Raw genomic sequence first — 27,637 nt, 5'->3', positions numbered from 1 at the left:
CAGCATCGGATTGAACATCGAGCCCGCTATTGCCGAATTTGATGCTTTAGGGGGACAGGGCAAAGCGAAACGGTGTATGTTGCCACTAATATTGTGCTGGGCTGTGACGGTTCATAAACTACAACGGACGACCTTAGATAGAGCCGTCGTAGATCTTGAGCAGTCGCATCTTTGCCAAGGGCCAGACCTACATAGCGCTGAGTTGCGTGAGACAATCGGAGAGTTTTGCTGTTAGTTGTTTGGATCCCGGAAAATTGCTGTATAATCCGCACTGCAAAAAGTCTCTGGAGGAACTCAATCGCTTGAGAAATCTGTAAGTTTAAATCGGTATACGCCAATTTAATAAACAAATTAAAATGTTTACAGTTTCCTCATCTGGCTCAGCACGTTAAATATGTTATATCGATAAGTTTTCGAATCGTACATTTTTCTCGATGATAAAACGTATTAAGTAATAAAAACAATTATAAAAGTTAGAAAACATGACTGCCAAAAAATAAAAATAAAAAATAAATAAATAGACTAAAAAAAAAGAAGAAAACAAGGTACGGAAATAAAGGACAGCATCGTTATGCAGTACTTAATTAAATTAAATAACGGGTAACCGATCAATTTTCAGACAGTTTTAATTTGTTTAATTATATTTTTCATGTTGTAGAAATAGCAGCATTTAAGGTGGTCTAATGATTAAGATCTCACCCGGTCTTACATCGATAAGAAAATTTTGTCCTTCAACGAAAATTTTTAAATGCAGTAAGGCTCTTTTATACAGGATAATTACTATTCAGAGCCCTCGGCTGCATTTAATATGAAATTATGATATAAGTAGTCCATAGATAAATACCCTTCATTATAAACCATCATTCCAGTTGTAACCGATATTTCGATAGGGATATGACGGCTTTTGGGTCTTTTCTGTTAATCACCCGGCACTTTTTTTTTTGTTATTTCTCGCCGATTTGTATAAAATTATGATGTAATATCATTTAAATCATCATATTAAATGATTATACAATGTCATAGATAATATAACCTTGTAAAACTGTTACCTACGTCGGCATGTTCGGCTTAACAGATTAGATAGCGATCTGGTACAGTCTAATTGTACGCGATGTTAATATCTCATTCTGTGCGCAAAAATTAACGTACTTAGATAATAATGTTCCGTTATTCAAAGTATCGTTTCGGTTAGTTAGTTAAGCGAGTGTGTTAAATGTGCGAGTCGACTGTGTAGCGTAGTTTTTAAAAGTACTTTATAGGTTGCTTTTCTCCGAACGGTAAAACTGCTTTTGGATTACCTAATTACAAAACCGCAAGTGGAAGTTTGCAAATTATTGTTTGTTTCTTTGTGAAATTAAGGTGATGCTTCGTTCGTCGGTGTGTAATAGTACGTTGCAAAACCGTCGTTATGGGCGACACGACTATACAAACTAAAAGTTGTCGGAATAGCACTAGTCTTGTGTGTGGGGATTCGTAGGTTCCAAACTCAGCGAATATGTGGAAGAAAACAACAAAAGTTTTTAAATAATGCGTCAAAAACAAGTGCGGGCCGAATAACAGAAAAGACCACTGCCTTTTTTCTAACAATATGATGTAGTATTATTACATACGAAATGAGGTTAGATAATTTACAGTTTACGTAATTTACGAACGTACGAGTATTTATAAACATTTTTCTTATAGATCTATCGTTACGTATATTTACTTAATAATGAACCTTTATAGAAAAAAGTAACGGAGAGATTTAACGACATGAAAGTATGTCTGAAAGCTATTTATGAATGTCGGATACCGTAACCTAACGATCGCACGAAACACTACACCGGATGTAAGCTGCTCGAAAAAATGGCATAACCGTTCTCAAGAAAAATACACGTTCTACGGAAGGGTAAAGAGAGAAAGTAACGGGTGGATTTGATTTCTGAACTGTAAAACGATATATCTTCAATTTGTTTACCGCACCGATCGGTCGTATATTTAATACTATTACTTTCAGAGAAAGCGACTCCGATTAGTACCGATTGAACCTCAGATACTTTATCTGTCGCAGCCATAGTAAAGACCGGTAGAAATAGTGTAGTATACCTTTTTCTTATGAAATAACGGATTATATACGCCGTCTCCATTCGGTACGGGAGAAGTTATTATATTAAAAATAATTAAAAGGAGTTTCTGGATAAGAAGGTAAACTGCATCCTCTCATAATCGCAGTAAGTAGTGCGTCTCATAGAGTAGAATTCTGGTAAAACTGAAGCGTGTGAAGTAATCGTGCCGTCGTACGTGTACGATTGATTACGTCCTAAGCTACCGAGTTTTGGCTAATAAACTCGTATCCGTACCGTAGATCACTAAAGTTACAACACAACTGAGTGCAGTATCACTGCATTTATTAATTGCTAATGGACAGTTATAGCAATTTAAGCTTCTTTAAAAAAATAAATGAGAAGTAATTATAAATAAACAAGATAAATTAATGTAATTAATTTTCTCTTTTACCTTAATTAATTAAAATAAATATATATATATTTATTTTTTTAAAGATTTCGTGAAAATCCCCGTGTTACTATAAAACCTTTTTCTTTGTGATTTTATTTTTTGTGTTGTAAAAAATAATTAAAATAGAAAAGTGTTAAGGAAAGCGGAAAGGATTATTTTTTAATATAATTTAAAAAAAACCTGTTATAAGATGTTGACGAATGAGGAGTCGGTGAAATATTTACAAGTAAGTTTTTTTTGTTTGCGTGAACAATCTTCTCCATCGTATTCATCACGTACCTAATTTATAATTTTAACCTTTATTATCTTTTCCTCCAGCATATTTATGTGATACTCGATTAAACAAATGTTTAATACCCTTATAAGGCATTTTTTTCTATCTACAGAGAGAAGAAATATATTTAAAATGAAGTTTAATTTAATTTAAATTAATCTGGATTTGGAATTAGGATGAAAGTAGAATGTTTGTCGCTGGGGATTTCTGTATATTAAATTACCGTCACAACTAGTTAGAATCGTATATAAACATTGCAGTCTGTTACCTTATTATTAATATTATCAGCAGGATTACAGTAATCACAAATAAATTGTTTTAATTAAATTAGTCTATTATACACCTCGAACTGGAATATCCATATCACAGTTTTTCAATTAAACATATCAAGTATTTAATTTTTACTTACAAAAAAAACTAGAGCATTATTCTTTATCTCTCTCTCTCTCTCTCTCTCTCTCTCTCTCTCTCTCTCTCTCTCTCTCTCTCTCTCTCTCTCTCTCTCTCTCTCTCTCTCTCTCTCTCTCTCTCTCTGTGTGTGTGTGTGTGTGTGTGTGTGTGTGTGTGTGTGTGTGTGTGTGTGTGTGTGTGTGTGTGTGTGTGTGTGTGTGTGTGTGTGTGTGTGTGTGTGCGTGCGCGTGTACATATATGCTATTTCAGTTTACACTCGCGTATATATATATTTTTTTTACGTAAGTTTCCGGAAACCGGATTTATATTTTTAAGTTTGTGTTAATATATATTAACATTATTTATTTAAAATACGAGTTGGTCTACAAAAAATGTTGCAAATATTTAAATCCATTCGCATAAAAACCGAAACCCTAATTTTTGATAAAATTTAAGATGTTGATGTAAAGAAATATTATTATCGAATGCGAGCTATGATTTGTAGACTTTTTTCCTTAAGTTTATATATTTATTAACATATAAAACGTAAAGCCAAAATATTTTTTGTGAAATCATTCTTATTGTATTTTTAATATTTAATTGGCGTTAAAAATACTTTGAATGACACATTATACGTCATATATATTTATAGCAAAACAATTCTTACTTAATTACGACAAATAAATAAAAAAGTACCTTCGTGTCGTTTTTATAGACGGAAGTTACGTTTCGTTACTAACTGACCAACACCCGAGGAACTTCTACAGCTTTATTTGATAAGCGATAAATGCTTTATATTAAAACAGAAGTCTTTTATGCCGAGACCTACCTTATTCGGTTATTAAAAATGAATCTTCAATATCAGTACGTACGGTAGAAAGTAAGGCTCCAACGTACGTAGAATTAATAAAATTACACGCGGGTTAGGTCGAGAACCTCCTTCTTTTTTTTCATTCGGTTTCTAAAATGTTTATAATGTATTATTATAATAGACGAAATTATATCGTAAAGAAAAAAACTTGTTAATTAAATAAGACCTAAAGGTTACGTGTTCAGAACGGCCGAATGAAAGTCGTGTCTGACCTTAATATTACCGTGCGTGTTCCGAGCAAATACATGATCGGAATACTCTCCCAAAGCTGCGGAGTCTCTCCCAAACTTACCTAGAAAACTGAAAATAACTTAATTTAATTTCGGTGTATAAATTTTTCCGGTTCAAAAATCTCGGCCTGTACGCCTGGATTTACAGTAATTTACTATGAAATCTGATACAGGTGAATTCTTTAAAAAAAAAGTTATGCCGCTATAAAAATCTATTTTTCATTTTTTCGGTAGGGTAAGTTAAAAATATTGCAATGAACCAACAAATTTAATTAGTAAATACTTATTTGTCAAAATTAACTTCACTATTTATTTGTTTACAAGAAAAAAAATTACAACGTGCACGGTTACAAATTTACGTTGTTATAGCGATTTGATTTTTTTTTAGTACGATGATCTTCCAGTTTTGTGCACTTTATCGTATTTTTTTAATTTAGAAAATTAACAAGAGGTTTTGTCGATTTGTATGTATGTACGTACATTTCTATAACTCTGTTAACGGTGTAGGCGACCGGTCGCGAGTCAGAAGTTACTTCCGAAAACGATCTAACTAAGAAGCATCCCGTGCCAGGCGTACTAAGAAACGTGAAGAGTGAAGTGGTTTCCTGTTGTATTCGTCACTTAGCCGAATATACTGTCACGTATCAGCATATGCCAAGCTCGGTGAGATTTAGGGTACAACCGAAACAAGCTTTTATTCTGTTCATCGTACGGGGAATACCGTTAGTAAGAGAAAGCTATAGCCCGACTATTTGTGCCGCATTATTTCAGATCCTTTACATATAAAGGATCTGAAATCAAAGGATCTGAAAGGATCGTAGTCAAAGAAAAACGACTGCAGATGTAGTAAAACAATAAATATAATGTTCGTTTTTACGTCATGAAACGATGCGTCACATATACCGCTTCGTTTCATCGGGGAAAATTTGTGTGATTGTAATCTTTTATTTATTCTTGTTTCTAATACTGCGTTACAATTGCTGATTTATTATTATAGTACGACCTAAGTTATTAAGTTTTTCCTTTTTTCAAAATAAAGAAATACTTTTACTTTTTTAATAATAATAATTTTAGATATATTAAATATAATTTTATTCTTTACCGGTTTGAAAATATTCTTAACGGCCTAATTTTTCTCGGTAAAGGTCAGTTTGTTGCTGTTTACAATATGATTTAAAAAAATAAAAATAAAGCGTACTGCATTTAAAAAGGACTGAAATCAGTTATTATATTTTAAAACCGTTTGACTTCTGTAATTTTCTTCCGTAATTCTTAAACACCTTTTTTTAAAAAAACTGTTTCCTGTTGGTTATTAAATGTGTTATTGTAATTGATTACAATATTAATACAATTATTAGACGTATTTAAACAAATAATACTAAATTGTATTCGTAGCGATATATTTTTATAAACCGAACCGTTAAAATATTCACAGAGGACTTTGATTTTTAATTAATATATTTAATATTTCCTTCTTTATTTGTTTTTAATATCGATCGATAGAAAGATAATAACACGTGGAACAGAGAATCGGGGGATGACAGAAAACAATAAGATACGACAGGATAGTCGAGATGGATTTTCAACGGTGAACTCGTTAAGCGTCTCTTGGTCGAAACAAATAATGAATAAAAAGAAAGACTAAAAACGGGGATGCCGTCGATACAAAAAGACTCCTGTCGTAGGGAAACGTGCGTCGGATGTAAGTAATAGGCGGCCGCCTAGTAGAGCGTAGAGGTAGACTCGTGTAGGGAGCAGACCGCTCAGAACTCGGAAGGATTATGTAGCAGATGTAAAGGTGGGAAAAATTGAACGAAAATGAAGGGTCTGGTTAGAAGGCTCTGGAATTTTGAATACAGAAAAAGGTGTACATAGTTCTTTAATAATGAAATAAAATTAAAAAAAAAAATCTATAAGCTTTCGGTATACTTTTTCTCTAACTACGTAGACGTACCTACTTCGTAATCGGTGAACGTTCAGAAGCTGAATATTCTTTTCCGACTATTCGAGTGCAATATAAGCCGCAAAAGAAAAACATCTTTTTTAAAAACTTATGTCTCGCAAACCACTCGATGGAAAAAATTCAGTTTTATACAAAATTATAGCGTGTTTTTTATGCTTTCTTCTTGAAAATTAAAATTTATTTATAAAAACTTAAACTTTATCATAAAAAAAAAATTAAAATGAGAGCGTCGGTGCGCGGACACGTGACAGAAGCGAAGCTTCGTTCGCAATATTATATGAATTATTAATGGTGTAAAATAATGTATACGCAATATACACGAACGATAAACGTTTTTATTAATAAGATATATGAACCGACAGTGAAATACACGTATTTTAAAAAGAATTTGTTTACATAAAATAGAAAAATTTAAACATTGAAGTTTAATCATTATTATAAGTCAGAGCACGTGTTTTCTATACTATACGGTCAGGTGTATCGTATCACAGATATACTGCAGCAAAGCGCGTGACGCTTGTTTTTTGTCAGTCGACTCCGCAACCTGCGTTAAGAAGCTTTGCTTCAAAAATTATAATATGAGAAAAATAATTGTGGCGATAGATTTAAGAACAAAGATTAAATATTAAAAATATCTGCGTATTAATAATTTTTTTTTAAATTTTCGAATAGGTATTTTCAATATCGCGACAGTTACAAAAATAAAAAATAAAAAATTGTTATTTCGGTTGTCCATTTTTTTTTTGTCTTCAGTCATTTGACTGGTTTGATGCTGGTTGTCAATAAAGATAGTAAATTTTTTTCCCACTAAACTATGTATTTTAACAATTTCAATACGGCGCGCACACGGTTTCATAATTTCAATTAATTACGGGATAAAAAGAGGGTTGGTGTTAAAGCAAGGAACAACTTGCAATTAAAACTGCTAATAAACTCGATCGTCTGTTAGAGAAGAATACAGTCGCTCCTTAACGCTCTACAGCAAAATGCCGTACGGAAAAGTTTAACTTCTCCATACACAATTTCTACGCTTATAAAAAGACAAAAATATGTATTTAACTCGAGCGCTTTCGGCTGTTATACCGTCATCAGGAGCATCGTTTGAATGGAACAATTTAAAACATTGTTTTAAGGTGCGATTAATCATTAACTCTTTAGCTTACCCCTTTAACAGCGTGTGTGTCAATATCTTACTTATTTTAGCTATGTACTGAATTTCATTTACGTTAACGGTTAAATTAAAATTAATTAACGCTTAATTGACTCAAGAACTGTTACACACACTATTTTAATGATATGCTTATAACTACGCAATCGTAACGAATAAAATATATTATTTTACTACGTACCAAGTAAATGTGCCGGTATAGGTTTATGTAAGGGAACCAAATCTTTGCCGTACACTGAAGATAATTTATGTCTAACAAAAGCATGTAAAAGAGTAAAAAATGGCAATACGTCATGGTATAGTTGTTCGACGACGTGCTTTAAATTTGGTGTTTCTAACTCTTCTCTCCAACACTCCCCGATTTCTTTATAACCTGAAATAGTAAAAAGAAAAAAAATTGTTTATTTTGATATCTGGTATCTAGAGATAACATTTTTATATACTTGCTCTATACATGCTTTGTATAGAGCAACATTTTTACTTTCTCGGTAGTTACGAAAACAAAGTAATGTATACTGTAACAAGTGTAATAAATAATCACTTCAATTTTTTAGTTTCGTAAATTTAAATATCATGAGGCACAGAAATCGAAAATTCTCAAATATGACCCCCGTGACTTCTATACAGGAGTATTTATGCTATTAATGTTTGAAGTTAGATTTTAAAGAAGTGGTGAAGTAGAAGAAGGGAGCCCGTTCAAGGATATATCTTGTGGTCGTGAATCTTCTGCAGTAGACGCCCCATTTTCTAAAAAAAAACCCTATCTTAACTTAATCCAACCTATCCTAACTGAAGCGTAATGAATTGTGCGTGTTGTTATTCTGGCGGCCGGAAAGCACGGATATCTTCCAGTATCTGGTCGAGCAACTCGTTTCCTTGATGGCGGTTTCTCCAAAGGTATTTTTAATAATTTTAATCAAAATATAAAACAGTACTGTTTATTAATACACTGCCAGAAACATAAGTTCACAAACTGTAGTTTCAACTTATATTTTTAACTTTTGAGAGATGGGAGTCTTCTGCAGAAGACCCTTGGCTGAGGCTGAACTCGATGAAAATTTCAATCGTATGAGTTTCGAGATCTTTTAAAGCGACCGATGTTTTGACTTATTAATTTTTTTAAAAAATGTATCTCGAATTCAAAAAAGTATAATTGTAATTGAAATTTCGAAATTCCCTCGTATTTTTTATTCAAACTCGGTACTAAGTTAAGATATTTTTTTCATTAAATTTTGAGCAGGGTATTAAAAAAAAGGTTAAACGGTATACATGGAGTATTCTTATAATTCGAGGGTCTAGTTATACAAGGTTTTTTAAATTCGGCCGTTTAAATATCAAACACGTCTATTGTTTTGCTAGCAGAGACGAGAGCTAATGCAGTCGATGGGATCTATCAGCGTTGCGCTCGCCTACTCCGTGCTATGTTCACGTGCTCGACAGGCACGAAAGAAACGTCGCTTCGAGCGACTTATAGAATATTATAATCTTTTATTAGGGTGAATTTATGTTTGTTTATTTACGATTGAACATTTATTTAATAGATTAAATATTTAAAAAAATAAATTTTTCGATTATTTTTAATTTTTATTTTTACGATTAAATATTTATTTAATCGTGTACTGTTTGTTTTAATATTTGTAGTACCGAGATGAATTTCTGAACGGTTTATAAACGGGTGTGGTATTTTGCGCTATTACCATTAACCGACGTAACATTTTTTTCATCATCTGTACGTACTAGTTTCACTTCCCGATTCCCGTCGAGGGGCTTCGATTTCTATCGCTAAATCATGTAATAATTCAGAAAGAAAAGGTGTAAAATAGGTTGCATTATGTAATATTTAAAGCTGATATTAATAATTATTCGTATTTATGAAATTTTAATTTTGTTTTCCGATCGGCAAAATATTAGAATAAATCATTTTATTAATTATGCAGTTTTCTGAACTCAAAACTTCGATCGAAAAGTAATAATTCAAAACGTACGGGATAGAATTTAAAAAATTTTCTAAGTAAAAGAAAAAAAAACATCTACCGAGAAAGTTTAAAAACATCGTCCACAATTTATTATTTTTTCATAGAACTTGTCGCAGTTTATCGCTATAGTCACTGATAATTAGAAACCTACCGATATCGGTTAAAATTGTTACATCGTTTCAAAGCTGTCGATGCATGTATTTAAACGTTATATATAAAATATCGGTAGTGAATCCTCTAACGAATCTAGCGGAATCGGATTATTTTTTGTGAGGGGGTAAACACAGAAAAACTGAAATTCCCATCGATAGTACGATATTAGATACGATAAAATATATTAATAATTTCGGTTAAATTTTGACTCGGGCTATTCGTGATGCAAAATTACTAATCGCCTAGTCCTGCTTTCGATTTTTAGCGACCCTTTTCTTCATCATTATAAAAGAACAATTATTACTGTCGGAAATGTAACCGAAGCGATCGTAAAAATGAAAAAAACAGGTAGAACGTAAGTATAACACGGAACTAAATATTTCCAGTTAATTTCCGATCTTGAAAAATCACTACTCCCAGTTTGGAAACGATAAATCTTCTTCTCCCATTTCTCCGTCGATTTAAAAATATCCTGATCTGTGATAAATATTAGCCTGCGATAGGATTTTCATGCCAAATCGTGAAGGAAAATCTTTTTTAAGAAGAACTCAAAACTACGGTTTACAAGGTACGAATAAAATCAACTAAAAATAAATACATTTTTAAAATAGACAGAATAAAATAAACGGCAGTATAAATCAAAGTCTATAGTAACATCGTGAATTTCATAGCTTACTTAAGTTCCATCACCGTTCGATAACATATTTAAATCGATGCAAATTTTATTTGCAGTAGCCGCATTAAATCTGTTTGTCACGTGTCGGGATCTAAACGATTCGCTTCATCGTAACGGTAAAAAATGAAAGAGGGCGGGTTTACTTTATTCCCGATACTATTAACAGTTAACCTATTAAATGTTTCCTAAAAACATGAAAGAATGAAAGAAAACACTATAAAAAACGTTAGGAAAATTTTATCAAAAACTATTCGACCTACGGCTTCCAAATTTTTACAGTAGTTTTATTAGGGACTTTCAGACACGCTCAATAAATTCAGTGAAAAAATATTGTACTGGACCTGAGAAAAAACTTGTAATCGATCGCCGTTCAGAATTCGTTTTAAAATATTAAAATAATATTTTTAAATGTTACTTAGTAAATATCAATCTGATAATAAATCAGTGTACGTCGTACTACGACTAGAATATTTCACCGCGATCGGTTGAGCGGTTTTTGAGAAAATGCTCCTTACATCACAAAAAACCAGATTTACTGTAAAAGGTAAAAAAACAAAAAAAAAATTACTATAATGCACTTACTATCGATACATGCCAGGATTGTAAGCCGGTAATTCATCCAGATCTTCATCTGATTTTCTTTTTTTTTTCTAAATCTATTTTGTAAGTAATCGTTATATGGTAAAAGAAACAAACAATTTCTTTGCATTTATAAGCCGAATAAGAAAAACTGTATAATAACGAAACGCAACCATTATTATGTGTAGATAAGTTGATATTTATAAATCAAAATGCGATTAATCCGAAAAGAAAATGGTTTACCCGGCGCGTTGCCGTACGAGCAACAGGATCTGTGTAATCTATACATTAAAAAATTAGGTAGTTACAAAGATTTTTTTCTCTGGAGCAGGTTTTTTTAATTATTTGTTTTAATCACCGACTCAGCTTCCATATAGTAAGAATAGTTACTCGTAGATTTACGTACATGTACTGTCGGTCTAAAAACCCGCAAATTTGACGGTCTACGTATTTTTATTATTGTAGTAAAACTGGTCATTAAGCGATTAATATGACATATTTTTAGAAATTTTTTCGCATTCGGTACGGCGGTAATTGTCGAGTTTATTTTAAAAAGTAGTCGATAACGGGTATTTTTCTTAGGGTTTTAAAGAAAATCTTTAGTATAAAAATGAATTAGAATAACAGAAAAAGGATCGGGAAATAAAAAAAAGGCTGTAACCTTCTCTGTTCGTATGCGGTGAACGGTGAGAATCATTTTACTTAAATTTAGCGCTAAAAAATAAAAAAAAATAAAAAATAATTAAAAACTATTGCATGAAGTGAATTTAACCTAAAAATTAATATAAATTTATAAAATTATCTTTAATGCGTTACATTACTGCACGTATTTGACTGCACCCAATTACTAGCTCTGTAAGCTATATTTTTCTGTTATTAAAATACCTTGCTTTATTAAAAAAAAAATGTTAAGATAGATGGATAAATAAAACGTGCGATAATCAATTGTATGATTGCGTTTAAAGAATTGCTATCGACATTATATTTTTAATAAACCGATATATTTATAATACATTTATTTTTTTTATATTACTTACCGTTATTTTTAGCTCCTCGATTTTGTAACGAGATAAGAGACATATATAGCGGTTTAGCTATTCTAACAGAATCACGCCAACTTTCCCAGGCCCAAAGAAGGACTGCTGCATCTTTGCTCTTTCTTACTGTCCTTTCCAAGCCGGGTTCTCCAGAATAACAAGGAAATCCAACGCCACGACATACTCGTGTTTCTGTATATATATTTTGTAACTTGGCTAGAATCGCTGTCAATTGCCTATAAAGAAAAGAAACTTTATAAAATTATATGAAAAGTGTGTACTTACTACTTAACGGTAACGATATACTGTATGCAAACTCATGGGCGGTCTTGCTGGTGCGTGAGAACGCGTTGATGTTAAGAGAAACAATCTCAGAGTATCTCTTTAATATTTTCAGAGTATTGAGAAAAAGTTTGACTTTCGACAAAACCATTTTCGGAATTTTCATGTTAGATAAGTTTGAAAATTTATCTGACAGGATAATTAACGTTTAGCTAAAAGTTCTACTAAAGATTTTTATTTGATAGTTTCTCTTTCCGCTATTCATTTTATAATAAAAAATAATTAAAAAAAGTTTTGTTATCTTTTTAGGGACTCCTCATCGACGGTTCTATTTAAAAGGAGGTTTATCGAATTAAAATAGGAAGATAAACGAATGTAAGAAACCGTTAAAAATTAACTAAAATGGATTTGATCGATTAAATTGCAGAAGTTGAAACGCGAAATATTTTTTATCAGAAGCAACGCGATTAAAATTAAACGAAAAAAAATTGAACTAGAATAAAGTAACGAAAATATCGAAATTGAATGACTTCAATATCCTCCAGATTTCATTAAAAATTTGATTTTGGGAATAAAATATTGATTTTCTAAATGTTTTAATTTACCCGGTAAGTTATGAATAACGATAACTTCTGAGAGCAACAGCTCACACGTAATAACTAAAAAACTATATCCAATTTTTGAATTTCAATACGTTTTTTAGCGCGCGCAAAGCCGCGGCGGGAATTCTAGTTAACCATAAATTATCCAATGCTATGATAGAATATGGAAATTGTTTTACGGGAATTTAAAAACCTATACCTCAAGTTTTCTAAAAAAGAGATGTCGATTTTTATTCCATAATTATATAATTCAGTTTTTAATCGTTACTATTACCGAGATCGATAAAATTTCAGATCCTACAAGGGGTACCTATTGACATCTATTATTAATGGGGTTACTCCTGTTAATATTAGAATAAATAATTTTCAAGGAGTCTGCATCTGTAGCTAAAATTATCTTGTTATAGTGTAAGAAAAACTTCACAAATCTCATTAATCTTTAAAAGTCTATTTAGAAAATAATTATATAAATTATTAGTAAGAGGTATTTTGTTATATAATGGAAAATAATTGACGGTGATTTAATACCGATGCTTCCTCATCTCCAAAATATAATCACACTTTCGGGTTTTATTCCTTCAAATCTGCAGGCGTGTGACGCTGCGTTCGAGTACTCTTGTTTGCCCAAGATATACTCGGGTTTTTAGTATATTGTAAAAAGCGACTGAATTTAAATGGGGTTATTTTGAAAAAAATGACGAACACATCTGATTACCCAGTTACAAATAAACTATCATTAAAGTCTTATTTTATATCGATAATTCACTAAAATATTTCCGGTGAAGTCTCGGAAATGTCTTTGTTGAGACTCCAATATTCTGTCTGCTTTATTTAATAGATTAGTTTAAAGGGGTCTTATTTCGAAAGCGGACGCGTTCCTTAATTTTCATTTTCTTAATTATTAATACCTTTATATAAATTATTAGCGGATTAAGCTATAAAATACGAGATTAAATCGCAAATGTTTGTCTTAAAAATCGTTGTAGTAATTATACTTCAATCTTTCTTTACCTTATCGTAAATAAATCGCTGGCTGTTCACTAGTCGGGGAAGTCTATTATTTCAATCTTGTACTGCTGTATTTCCTGTGCTTGTTTTTCATTCGACATAGTTTTAATCGACTTAACCCGTGAGATGCCAGATAAACAACATACACATGCTGTTCGTTTTTTACAAGCCGAAGGGATTTTACATAACTCTAGGTTTTACGTACAGGGTCGTGAAGTGTCTCTTTCGTTAAGCGGCAAAGAAGATAATGGCGTTTTTCAATCGGTTGCAATCCAACAAACTGAAATCGAAAGTTGATTATATCTTTTACGTTTGGATTAGGGAATATACCGGTTTTATTTTTTGTTTGAACAAACATTTTTGGAATTTGGTGCGGGTTGTGCCGTTGTAACCGATCGGAAAAATGTTTTAAGGAAAGTGCATATAGACATCATTACTTCATAACCCGGTAATAACAGGCGGTAATGGTTTGAACGCGTAAACAGATGAATCTCTTTTTTCAAGGTGAAAGTACAGTGCGGAGACGGTCTACTCTCAGCAGTGAGTGGTTGCGGGAATTTGTAGAAAATCAAAAGAAGGTTTCGTATATATGGTCCGAACGAAAGAGACGTTACTAAGTATTATAAAGGAGTTATTAGACCCGGGACGAATTCAATTTATGATCGTTGATGGAGTTACGATGACATATCTGATCTACAAGGTTAAAATTTTACACTTAAAACTGTTAATTCCTCGGTTAACTTACGAGTTGCGATTGCCGGGGCGCATACAAACACAGTGGAGAATTTATGGGGAGGAGTGAAAAGGCAGGATCACAAGGAATATTACATCGTAATCTGTGCTAGGGTCCTTTTTATGCGAATTCACGTGGCGCCAACGTGACGTCGACAGAGAGCCGTTCGATCAAATTTTGCAGGATATCGCTTTGTTTTGATCTTCATAACAGTGAATATAAGTAAGACTTATTTTTTATTATTATAATAGCGATTTAGGAAATGTGTCCGTTTTCGAGATAAGACCCGTTTAAATAATAGAATTCTGACACGTAAAAGATGATAAAATAAAATCAGAAAGAGTTTATATAGTCTCCTGAAAAATATTAATTTTATTTATTATATTTGAACGGTTATTTTCTTTAATTTTCGGGTCGTGAAGTAAATGAATCGTGTTCGATGAAGAACAAACATTTTATCATCCGACGCAGAACATCCTGATCGGTTATAAATGTCTCTCTGATTGGATCGAGTTGAATTGTTACGTGATCGGTTATACTTCCGATCGCCGATTGTGTTTGGCTTAATTAAAGATTAATTATTGTATAGTAATTCAGTATATAGTGGTAATTCTACAGTTAACAATTTTAGTTATTTTACAACCTAGTACTCACCTGGCTTGATGAGGAGTATATTTTGGACCTCTACAAAGTAGGTAGATCATTCTATGGACCACCTGATCGTGGTTAAATTTTGAGCGTTTTGATAGGTCGGCGCACCTGCTGTTTCTCCATACGGTGCGTTCCTCGCTCAATCTGTTAACTTTCTCTTCGATATCTTTGTCTTGATCGCTAATGACTCCCGTCATCGCAAACCACGTTAGCTTAGAGGATTCTGTATTCATCGCAAATAGTTCGTCATCTATTCGTCCTAGTTCGCTCATCGAAATACCTCTCTGAACTAAAATTGTTAGCAATAATTCAAACAAACAAATGAATTATTGAGATGTAACTAAAGAATGAATCTCAGTAGATAATATATGTATGTTCTAGTCCAGTTCAACGACATATGTCGTCACAGGTTGATAAAGAGATGTGGCCTCGGGCGTATGACGTCATAAATCTGGGTGCCTCGAGGTGGTTAATCTGTCTTGGTCCGGTGATAGCTCAGTTCAAGGTTATACGAAGTCGCAGGTTGGTATACAGATGTTGCCGTCGGCCGGTGCTGGAGACGGAATATCGAATACACGGTCAAATACAAACACATATGCAAAGAAAGAAACGCGGCCCTAAATTATATGCAGTTTATACACTATAAAGTTGGTTAATATATTATAGATAGATACCCGAATCTTCCATTGCTATCATAATCTAACTCTAACATGGAGTCGATGATGGAGTTATACAATGTATCACAATGGATACCCGGGATGAGAATATAGTCTCATTGGATGCATTCATAAATGAAATTTTGAATACAAAACAGATGGAGTCAATTTTACCAGACGACAAATTTCGAACCATCAGCAACGATAGCATGGAACATTCTGCGAAAAGTAAAACTTTCAAACCTAGTGTATCTAAATATAGGAAATATACTTACTGACCACGGTAACCCTCCTAGAAGCAGAGATAAGATCCTGTTATTTGGTGAATTAATACATGATATTGACCTGTAACCAGGTCGCTATTGAATGCGCTTTCGATTATGTTGAATAGTGACTGTTCACACAATTCTAACATAGCACGTTTTTTTGCCTTGACTCAAGAGAAGGACGGTTACCGAGACCTGATCCTTGTTTGTAGTTATCGTCCGGTAACCGCGCTCTTTTACAGTTTACGGTTATGCGGAGCAAAATGCCATCAAACCAGATGTCGACTATTGTCCGCCTTAGTAAGATTTGAGAAACACTCTTCCAGTGCCTCTACCATTTTAACTATATGGTTTACCTAATGTCACCGCTGCAGATTTCTGTATCGTTTTAATTCCATATAACATTCGTTTTCTGTACAAAACCTTCACATTCCAGAACAAGGCTGAACGTAGTAGAGCTCATCTTTTTAATTGAATTTGTAAGCAAGCTTTCTATATCTTCCCTAGTGATGATCAGAAATGCGATATCGTTGGCTTTATCATCGGAAAGTTTTTATACTTATATAATTCCAGGTTAAATTTTTGTGCGATTGTCGCACAGAGATTGAATACATTTGATTTGCATAGATCTATTCTGACCCGTTTCGATAGGGTTGATTCGCTTTCGGTCGGTAACTGTACTGTCTTATTGACAAGTCATATCTTTTAGTATGTTGACGGGGTGCGTCAACCCATTTTAGTAATATATGACTGAGCGGTGGGACACGCAAGCCAATGGTGTAGGGTACCACGCTTATTCGACTCACGCAGTTAGGTAAGCTCTAGGAGATAATTAGGATATTGGTCGATAAACCGTTTTCAGGCACAGCAGCCGTTTGTGGCTCGGACTTTCCGTCTTATGCTTTAGGGGGACCAAATGGGATGGTGGTGAGAGAAATGCCAGACAAAAAAGAAAAAAAAAACTGTATTGTCTTAAAGGTTGAAATGATAAACGTTGTATACTTGGAAGGGAAGTACCAAACCCTCATACGATATTGCATTATAGTCGTAACTCCGATAACCCATCTCGAGCACCGGTCGGTAGCAATATCTGTATACCAACCTGCGACGTCATAAGACCTTAAACTGGGCTACCACCCGATCCGGTCTCTGCATTTAGACCGATCGACCGCTTTGATCAAATACACCTCTGGCATCACATGACCTTGAACTGGGATTCCATCGGATCAAGACTTTACACCTAGACAGATCCACTGCTACGAGGACCCACACCTATGACGTCACACGCTCGAGGCAATATCTCTTCACTAACCGGTGACTTTATATGACCTTGAACTGAGTTAGAGCGTGCATATATTATTTGCTAATCGCTTATCACTAAAACTTAATAACTTTCATCGCAATCCATTATTATCAATTATTTTTGTAACATTTACTAATTCTAGAGGTCAGCTGATAAGGTTTCTTACGCTCGGTACACCAGATTTTTTTTAACGACTAATTTTCTTTAAAAAGTAAGTCTTCAGTAGGTACAAATTTTGAAAATAAGTACGTATAAATATATTTACATCAACTAATACAAGTGCTATAATGAGTTTGATACCGGTATCTTAATTAAATCTATTTATGACAGCATTCGATGACCAGTAACCATGGATATCGGCCGATATTTGCTGAAACAGGTCTGAATATTTATTTCAGTACCTCAAAAAGAAATTACCGAGGTATGAATCAAGAGGTACAATATTTTTAAGATTCCGGCATTTCATAGATGCTCATAATGACTCTAATCGTCTTACGTACATCGGGTAGTCAAAACTACGAAATTTTTCCGAACGGTAGACTGTAAATGACGAAAATTTCCCTAGGCTACCATATATGTTTAACAAATTAGAAATAATTTTCCGTAAAATATATGTTTTAATTACATCTAACAAAGTAGATGCTGTTCTGTCCCTATAGAGCGTACATGAAATATCAGTTTATTTCACTACATACACCCCGAAACTCGTTATGGGTACACCCTGACTACATTGTCCTTTTTTTGTGAGAGATATGACTGTCTATCTCGTCGTTCGTTTCCAGACCGCCTATAATGTTTTCCGGTCGATAATTGCTGTAGTGGATATCAGCGATTCTATAGTGCAAAATCTTTTAGTCGCGTAACCTGTCAAAGATAGTAAACAAAGAATATTATAGTTCGATAAGTAACTTTGAATTCTATAGCTAAATATCTGATCTTAACTTCCTTTCTGGAAGCAGAAAAATTACATTGTGACCTGTCAGAATCTACCGTCAAGTACATTTGCATGTTATGGTCTGCACTACACGGCTGATTCGAACCCCTTATTGACTTTTTGTAACGTTTTTTAGAGACTTTTCTTCATCTTAAATTTCAAAACCTACTTGTACAAACGTAATCGAAATCCGAAGTGTGCAACAGGGAAAACTCAACAAAATTGCGCAGGTTATTAGATAACGCTTTTATAACCAGGTATTACATAAGGACACCATGTTAGATGAATAAGATTCTACTTTCCATTAAGAAATTTAAATTCAATTTAATACACAGAGATAAAATAATCAATTAAAATCATAACAACAACAATAATAATAATAATAGTAATAATAATAATAATAATAATAATAATAATAATAATAATAATAATAATAATAATAATAATAATAATAATAATAATAATAATAATAATAATAATAATAATAATAATAATAATAATAATGATGATGATGATGATAAAATAATAATTATTATTATTCGGGACTTGGGCGACTTCCCGCTCTTCACCAATGTTGGAGCTGGAGGGAGTTCTACGGTCGCTAAAGGTCAGAAAAGTCCCGGGCGAAGCGCGGGCTGAAGCTAGTGGAGCATTGCAGCCCCCGTTTGCTTCTACACATGTCCAATGCATGTCTGGAGGCTGGTGTGTTTAGCGCCAGATGGAAGATCACGCGTCTTTTGCTGGTCCCAAGGGCAAAGAAGACCCGGAGTTGCCGTCCTCCTACCGACCATTGTTTAGGCTTGACACTGCTGGGAAGGTATTGGAGAAGCTGTTAACGGTTTCCTGCAGGGTTGGTCGACCTGTATGCAGTCTAGGAGATTGTTAAGGTATTTCGGTGAGCAGAGGACCACAATCATTTTTCGTGTCTTGTGGTCCTTCTCGTTACGTTGGATGTAAAAAACGCGTTCAACTCTGCACGGTGGGGCGATATGCTTTGGGTCCTGGAGCATTCGTTTCACGTGCCTTGATAGCTCCTCAGAATGGTGGACGCATACCTGAGGAACCGTGATCTCATCTACGAGACCGCGGCAGGCTGGCGAAAACCGCGATCACATCGGGGGCGGCGCAGGGGTCGATTCTCGGCTCCGATCTTTGGAACGCCTTCTATGACGGCTTCTAGGAGGTGCCTGAAGTGTCGGCCTTGGTTGGGTACGCTGATGAAGTTTCGCTACATGTTGCAGATCGCGACGTGCAGTGGGTTCAATTGAGGCTCCGAGTAATGCACAAGGTCAGCTCCTGGCTGGACGACCATGGGTTGTCTCTAGCCCTCAGCAAAAGAGGAGATCTTGTTTGTAACGAAGAAGCGGATTGACACCCTCCTTCCCCTGTGGGTTGACGACGAGATTGTCAAAACCAAGTTGTCCGCTTAGTAGCTCGGTATGGTGATTTGGGGAACCGCCAGCAAAGCTGCGAGAGCTATAACCACTCTCAGCCGGCTCATGGATAATGTCGGCGGACTGAAGGCCAGCAGACGGCGACTGCTGATGTCCACGGTGCATTCCGTCCTGTTATACGGGGCGGAAATGTGGGCCCAGGCAATAATGTGGGCCTCGGCTCGCGCAGTTGCAATGCACTGCGGCCTTGTGAGTCACTTCCACGTATCGGACGGTTTCTGAGCCTGTCGTAATGGTGATCGCTGGCGTAATACCTATTGCTCTTTTTGCAAGGGAGCGCCAGGCGGCTCGCAGGAGAAGACCGGGAGACCATCGCTGAGAAGGAACAAACTCGCACGTTTCTCGTATGGCAAGAGACCTGGGACCATGAGACCAGAGGACGATGAACCGCAAGGCTTATCCTTCTGGTCAGATCGTGGACAGAGCGTGGCATGGAAAGGTGGAGTAGTACGTCATCCAGTTTTTAACGGGTCACCAGTATTTCCACGCTTATCCATGCCATAGAGGAAGCGCCGTCCTCCATCTGCCTCTATTACCCCGGTGTACTGGGTGACGTCGAGCCACACTTTTTTCAAATTTGCTCGGTGGATGGCAGATCGTGGAACACTGGAGGCGGATCTCTGCCTCAGAGGGAGCACTAAGAGAGTCTCTGTTTCAGTGGGAGCACTGAACCCTCACAACGTAGTTGTAATGATGCTCTGGGACCTGAGCAGCTGGGAGAGTGTAAGCCCACACACAACAATCGTTGGGAGCATTCTCAGGACCAAGAAGGTTGACGTGAATAGTCGTGAAAATTAAGTAGGGGCCGTCTCAGGCTAGGATAGTAGACTCAGGCTGAAGTAAACGGCCTGTGTTAAACTGTTCTGGGCTAGACCTGATAGAAAGGGATTTAGTCGTTGTCTGCTGGTGGCGGTTGGATAAGACCCCCAGTGGGAGCCCAAAATTTCGTGCGTAAATACATATCACCTCTCCCCCAAAATATTATTATTATTATTATTATGGTAAAATTTAATAAATCATAAAAATAAATTAATATGTAATATTATAAATTATGGTAAAATTATAATGAATCCATCATTTTAAAGAGACTTTTAATCTCGTTTCTGTCCAGTTTTTTATCTTCAAAATGACAATGAAAAAAAATCAGTCATTTTTTCTTTTTCAGATTTGTTCTATAAATTGTGACTTTTCTACAAATAGATAGCGACTTACTTTTTTCTGATAATTTTGTAAATTAATTTTGCAAAGATTTTTCACATGTAACGAAATTTTAGCTGCGTAAAATATTATTATTATTATTATTATGGTAAAATTTAATATGATAGGAAATTCAGAGTGGCTAGGATATTTTAAAAAATGCACTTTTTTATCTATAGCTGTTTAATAATGTACGCTCTCGGAAACCCTTAAATATGGACTGGGCTAACCGTAAGCTAGATTAATCCGAATGAGACCAATCGTAAACTATGTCACACTATTTTTAACACTTTTCAATTCTCCTTCCGTTTGTCCCCTTACTGTGACAACACAAATTTGATTAACAACTCACCTTAAGATATTAAATTTTAAATCAAAATTACAATTCCACTTTTGTCTGGATAGAACGGTGTTTTTTGCAGGGAAATCTAGGAAAATCTGCCATTTACAGTTAAATTTTCTTTAATTACAAATAAATAGTTACACATACGCTAAGTATATACTCGTACACGTAAAGAAAAAAATGATTTTATTAGGTTTAAGATTACGATATCGATATCAATAAATTGGAATGATAACAGAATAATGACTGGAAAATCGTATATTACTAAGTGAAAACGACTTTAAATATCAGTAAATTAAAATAAAGAAATCACTTACTGAGTAGGATTGCAAACAATCCTGAGTAGGATTGTTTGGTAATGCGGATTTTATTAAGAGTCTGTAAAATTTACTCGGTCGTAAAATTATAATGAATCCATAATTTTAAAGATACTTTTAATCTCGTTTCTGTCCAGTTTTTTATCTTCAAAATGACAATGAAAAAAAAATCAGTCATTTTTTCTTTTTCAGATTTGTTCTATAAATTGTGACTTTTCTACAAATAGATAGCGACTTACTTTTTTCTGATAATTTTGTAAATTAATTTTGCAAAGATTTTTCACATGTAATGAAATTTTAGCTGCGTGTACAGAAATATATTCTCACTCTGATTCTCTGATGATTTGATTATATACAAATACATGGATATACGTTACGAACATTTGTAAACTTAAATATTCAAGGTGTATTTAGTATTATTATTTTCGTAAATGAAAATTTTAAGTTCACATAATTTCTCATTTAAAAGTATTTTTATAAAAATCATTTACAAGCGAAATCTTGAAACGAAAATTTGTGAAGTAATCAGGTTGTGTACACTTAGAAGATGACATTTTTTATTAACTTACAGCATTTAGGTGTTTATATAATGTACGATTAAATGTAAAATGATGTTTTAAAATCCATTAATTTGAATATGTAGAGTGATTCACGAAGTATGCAGAAAACTTTCAGGACATATTCTACTTTTGAAAATAAAGAAGAAAGTTTATATAAACATCGGTTCGGAAATTCTTCTTAGCGAGTGTCGGCTGCCGAAAGATTTCGACGTGATTTCTGCAGTAAAAGTAAGCCAGAAATGTAATTCTTAGGATCCAAAATAAGGGATAAATTTAGCTGTTTTATATGAAATTTTACCTGAAAAAGTTTTAAAAAACAAGATCCCAGAACTGTATTTTAGTAGTTTTCAAGAAATCCGGGATAAAAGGTAAAAGATTGAGGGTCGAAAAAAAACAATATTTTATGTTTGGCGTGAAATGCCTTTGTTAGCTAATAAACACGTAAAAGTTTTAAACAAAACTTGAAGAGAATTTGTTTTTTAGAAAAATGGTGTGAATAAAGTTTACAGAAACTAAATACAAACGTAAGAATTTTGAATTTTATTAAAAAAAAGACATGTCAAAATGTGGGAGATTTTAACTAGGTAATAAACGAAACAAAATTTTCAATATTAAAAAACAAAAGAATTAATTTTTACGCCAAACAAAATAGTGTATTTTTCGATCCCCAATCTTTTGTCTTTTACCCCAGTTTTCTCTAAAAATACAGTTCTATATTAATTTTTCAGGTTAGTTTACATATAACCACTAAAAAACTTACCCGTAATTTGGATCCCAAGAATTACAGTCTGCGTTAATTTTACCATAAGGCGCAGAAATCACGGCGAAATCTTTCGCCAGCCGATACTCGCTAACAAAGCGTTTCTGAACTGACGTTTATAAAAAATATATTCTTTATTTTCACCGGTAGAATATGTCCGGAATGTTTGTTACACTCTTCGTGAATCATTCTGTATTTTTAAACGGTTCTTGTATACTGAAATTATGATTAGCTGTTTCTCGTTTTTAAGGTTTTATCGATCAGGGACTTTTTTATATACAAACGTTAAATCGACTTGTCTCTAAAGAAATAAATTTTGTATTTTTATTGTTACAGACAATTCCCATAATGCGAGAGCGGTAATACTCGAAGAAGCGGTAGAAAAAACTCTCATATAATAAATCAGTAATACTGTATATACTGAAGTTTGCAGTTTACATTTTAAGCATGTAACAAAAATAATACACTGCTTCAGTTTTAGGAATTTCACCAGACATGGAAGTATTAAACAGTGTCTTCATCAATAGCTACTGTAATTCTGTTGTACTGCCGGAGACAATCTTCGGAGACAATTCTGTTGTACTGCAGTTAGATAATCGCATACTGTTTACTTACTCCAGCTCGATTTGTTTTAAATTCCAACGATTTTCTAATACAATGTATGAACCACGACTTTTTGAGATTATTTAAAATAAACGCTAATTTTATATTAAGGCTGGAAAGTTAAATTTGTAGCCTTAATATAAAGTTTATTTATTGTAAACCGTTCATTCAATATTCTACTGCGATTGAATAATAGCATCTTCGATAGAAATAAAAACAAACTTCTAAATGTTTGTTAAAAAAACTTGTTCTACACAAAAACCAATATTGCAATAAAAATTGCTGTTGAAATAAAATAAAATTTTATAATACATGAAACATTCTCGGAATCTTCCATTATCTACCAAGGAAAACTATGCTAAACGTTACCAAAATAAACTGGCAAACAAGAAAATGCTCACAAACATTTAAAAGATTTTTTGCTTAAAATCTAAAACTAGATGGTCATTTCAATGGCTAAATAATCATCATCAGTAGGTAATTGGGAAATAATTATATATATATATGTGTTAATAAAAAAAAAATTAATCAACAAATAAACAATACTTACAAAACATGATCTCCCAGGTTCTCTTACAAAACGAATACCTCCTAAGTTTTTGTAGAATAAAAGTACAAATTAATAAAATTGTTGTAGTTTTGGGCAGTTCTAGTTGAAAGCGAAAAACTTAGTTTAAAAACATCTAAACCGCTGAAATGTTTATTTCAAATTACCCAAGCGCAATGAACTGATTAATCTGAATTAAAGCTTATAGTAGAAGACAACCCAAAAAAGCTTATTGTCATTTAGTATTTTATACATACCCTAAAACGTTCTAAAAGTATTCCAAGAACAGTTACATATACATACATATAAGTCTATCGTACATATATTTAATTTACAATTTATCATACGTATATTTATATGATGTACTTGCTAGTTAGGACTCGCTTCGCTCGCCCCTCCCATCTGCCCAGGAGACTTGTATATAATATTTATAACTTTCAGGTGCGACGGTGTTAAAGAACTTTTCGTGATAACCCAACGAGATATCGAAAAAAATGCTTTTTCTCTAACTAATTCAATTTAAAATACTGCAAGTGGTTTCTGAATTCGTTTTGACCAACGGTTTCCCGTAGTATAAATACTACGAGAATATCGGCAAGGATCATAATCTGGTTGTTACCGCAAGCCATTAAACGGCCATCATATTGTAACAGTGAAACATTTAGTAATGTCAATAATCCTATGTTCTTTCCAGGTATAAAATTTTTTCCAAAATTTGAGCTTAGTTGGTTGAGTAGGTTTGGTTTGAAAGAATAACATACTCACAGATACCACTAGATGTTTATAATCGTATATACGAGGTCGAGTCAAAGATTATCAACACTTTCTGTTTTACAATTTATTTACACAAAGTTAGGGGTTAATCATGTACAAAACATTTCTACATAGTCTTCTCCTTTGTCAATGTACTTAGGTCCAGCGGTCATAAAGCTTGCGTACTCCTTCCAAGAAGAAAGTTTTCGATCGGTTGCGAAGGAACTTTTGCACCGCTTCCTGCAGGTCTGTCTGTGGAAAATCGACGACCTCGCAAAGCATTCTTGAGCTGCCCAAAAAGATGGAAGTGCGAAGGAGCAAGATCTGGGCTGTAAGAATGGATTCCAGTACCTCAAAATTGAACTTTTTAATGCATTGAACGGTGTGGCGAGCCGTGTGAGGGCGGGCGTTGACATGCAACAACAACACTTTCTTCGACAACAAACCCCGACGTTTGTTGCGAATTGCGGGCTTCAGCTTGTTTTCCAACATTTGACTGTAACTCGCGCTGTTGATCGTAGTCCCCCTTTCAATGAAGTCTTCCAGTGTAGCAACTCTTAACACGCATGCGAAGAAGGCAATATGAACCTTTGAAGGTGTGCTATGGCAAAAGTGTATATAATTTTTGACTCGTCCTGTTTAATAATAATAATAATCCCCACGTCCGGAACACAACATCTACGTTCCACGTCCAGGGCGGCAACAGCTGTACTCACGTACAATACATTCAGCTGTCTAACGGGGTTCAGAGTGTTGTTCTCGGATACGTTCATTTTCGGCCGAATTACATCTACACGCCGAATTTCAGGACTGGATTTCGCGGCCACCTGCAGGTACGAAACTTTTAACGATTATGGACATCGATTGATACAACCTTTAGAGCTGGCGATGTGGCGGCCACGGTCGAAGCTATTTGCAGGTATAACGGAGCCCTTTCGTTGTCCACATGCCCCCCGCGATGGCAAGCATGTATGTAGTTAAGGTGCCCATGATTTTCGGGCATGGGAACCCTGAAAACCTTGGTGTGTAAGGGCCTGGAGTCAGTGAAGAGACTGCGCATCCGCTCTCTGCCAACACATATGCCGGTTCCACCGGAGTACCGGAACAGACCTCCAGGGTTGGTAGCCCTGGAGTGGGGCTGTACCCCGGCGGCTAGCCTTACTACAGAAGGGATCAACGATCATGCAAACTGATCAAAAACCAAACGTGGCAGAGGATTCACGTAAACACCCACATCTATAACCGGCCGTTTCGCCTGAGGCAAAACGGAGAAAGAGCGCGGAGTCCAAGAAAATGAAGTTGAGGCTAGAAAAAGCTTACTTCAAGAATAGTAATGTTCCAAAACGTAAGTATCTGGTCATTACAAAGGAAGATGGCAATTTCTCGAAGATGAGTCCTTTTCTCATTGCTCGGGAAATAACTAAATGCGCTGGAGGCTCTGTTAAGGAAATAAGAAAAAACTTTACTGGACTTTATGTGGAGACTGTGAATGATGCTCAGTCTCAGAAGATCCTAGGGCTCCAAAAGATAGGAGATTTTGCTGTACTCGTCGATCTCCACGGCACGCTCAACACTTCAAGGGGTGTTGTAGTCTGTCGGGATCTTCTAAACTGTACGGAGCAGGAAATCATCGAGGAATTAGCACCGCAGGGAGTATTAGAATGTCGGTGGTTGAACAGCAGAAGGAAAGGCGAAGTCCTACCTTGGGCCTTTCATGTTCTTACTTTTAACCGGCCCACTTTGCCGGAGAAGATAAGAGCGGGGATACATCGATTGGACGTGCGGGCATTTGACCCGCAGCCAATGCGATGCTTTAAGTGCCAACGCTTTGGCCACACCGCTGTTAGGTGTGAGAGACCGCAAATATGCATGTGCGGTGATGAAGTTCATGAAGGAGAGCCGTGTAAGGAGCCTCCTACCTGTATAAACTGCAGAGGACAGCACTCTTTTAGATCCAGGAACTGTCCTGTCTACAAAGACGAGGTGGCTGTGCAGGAAGTAAAAACCCTGCAACAGGTCAGCTACTTCGAAGCAAAGAAGATTGTAAATGCCCGCAGACCTAGAGCAACAACAACCTATGCTCAGGCTGCGGCTGCTGTTCCTGCTCCCGCTCCAGTTGCTGTTGATGAGAATGTTGATGATACATCTTTGAAACAAAAAGTTGCTCCTGTCCAGAAGAAAACGGACGTTAAACCAGAAGGGGGGGGGCAAGTGTCCCCGCCTTCACGGGCGGTGACTGGTGCGATCCCCGTGTCGGGGGTCGGCCAGGTTGCCGCTTCTCAATCGGTGCCTGAATCCGGCGCCGATCCATGCCCGTCGTCGTCGGCGGCTTCGGTAGTCTCCGATTTGGAGACCAGAAGCTACACGGGCGACGACGTTCTCCGCGAACACGAAGCTGTTCGCAATATGGAGAAAAAAAGGGTGGCCGAAAGGCAAACCCAGGCAATAATTTAATTTAAAATTAGCGAGTCGATTATACAATGGGACATCAATCGAGCTTCAAACATCCATGAGCTCCAACGCTTGGTACAAGATGTAGACCCGATTTGAATATGTCTGCAAGAAACACATTTCTGCCGAAATAAAAATGTTAAATTAAAGGGATATGATATATTTCGGCGAAATCAACCGCCAAATGTAAGGGTCAGAGGTGGAGTAGCCATATTAACATCGACCAGAGCTACTACCGAACCTATTGATCTAAATAAAAATCTACAAGCGGTCGCCATTAGAATGAAGCGTCCGCTTCAGGTCACTGTTTGCAGCATATACCTGCCGAATTTTGATTGGAAGGAGGATGACATGGCACGATTAATTTCTGAGCTTCCCCCACCTATTTTACTGGTGGGTGATTT

The 27,637-nt window shown here is 35.1% G+C and overlaps 1 protein-coding gene across 1 annotated transcript in view; it reads right to left on the bottom strand.

Annotated features, from left to right (window-relative positions):
* The window catches only part of LOC142322577 (angiotensin-converting enzyme-like), a 90,940-nt gene extending 75,654 nt beyond the window's left edge, over nt 1–15,286 (bottom strand). Inside the window, exons 1-3 of the mRNA XM_075361652.1 lie at nt 15,093–15,286; nt 11,814–12,049; nt 7,574–7,765 (exon numbers count right to left, since the gene is read on the bottom strand). Coding sequence (XP_075217767.1) covers nt 7,574–7,765; nt 11,814–12,049; nt 15,093–15,286 — 622 coding nt within the window. The remainder of the gene's footprint in view (nt 1–7,573; nt 7,766–11,813; nt 12,050–15,092) is intronic.
* Between the last annotated feature and the right edge of the window lie 12,351 nt (nt 15,287–27,637).

Source organism: Lycorma delicatula, chromosome 4 (assembly GCF_047948215.1).
Source record: "Lycorma delicatula isolate Av1 chromosome 4, ASM4794821v1, whole genome shotgun sequence".
In the NCBI taxonomy this organism is placed as follows: Eukaryota; Metazoa; Arthropoda; class Insecta; order Hemiptera; family Fulgoridae; genus Lycorma; species Lycorma delicatula.
This window is presented reverse-complemented; position numbering and strand designations above follow the sequence as displayed.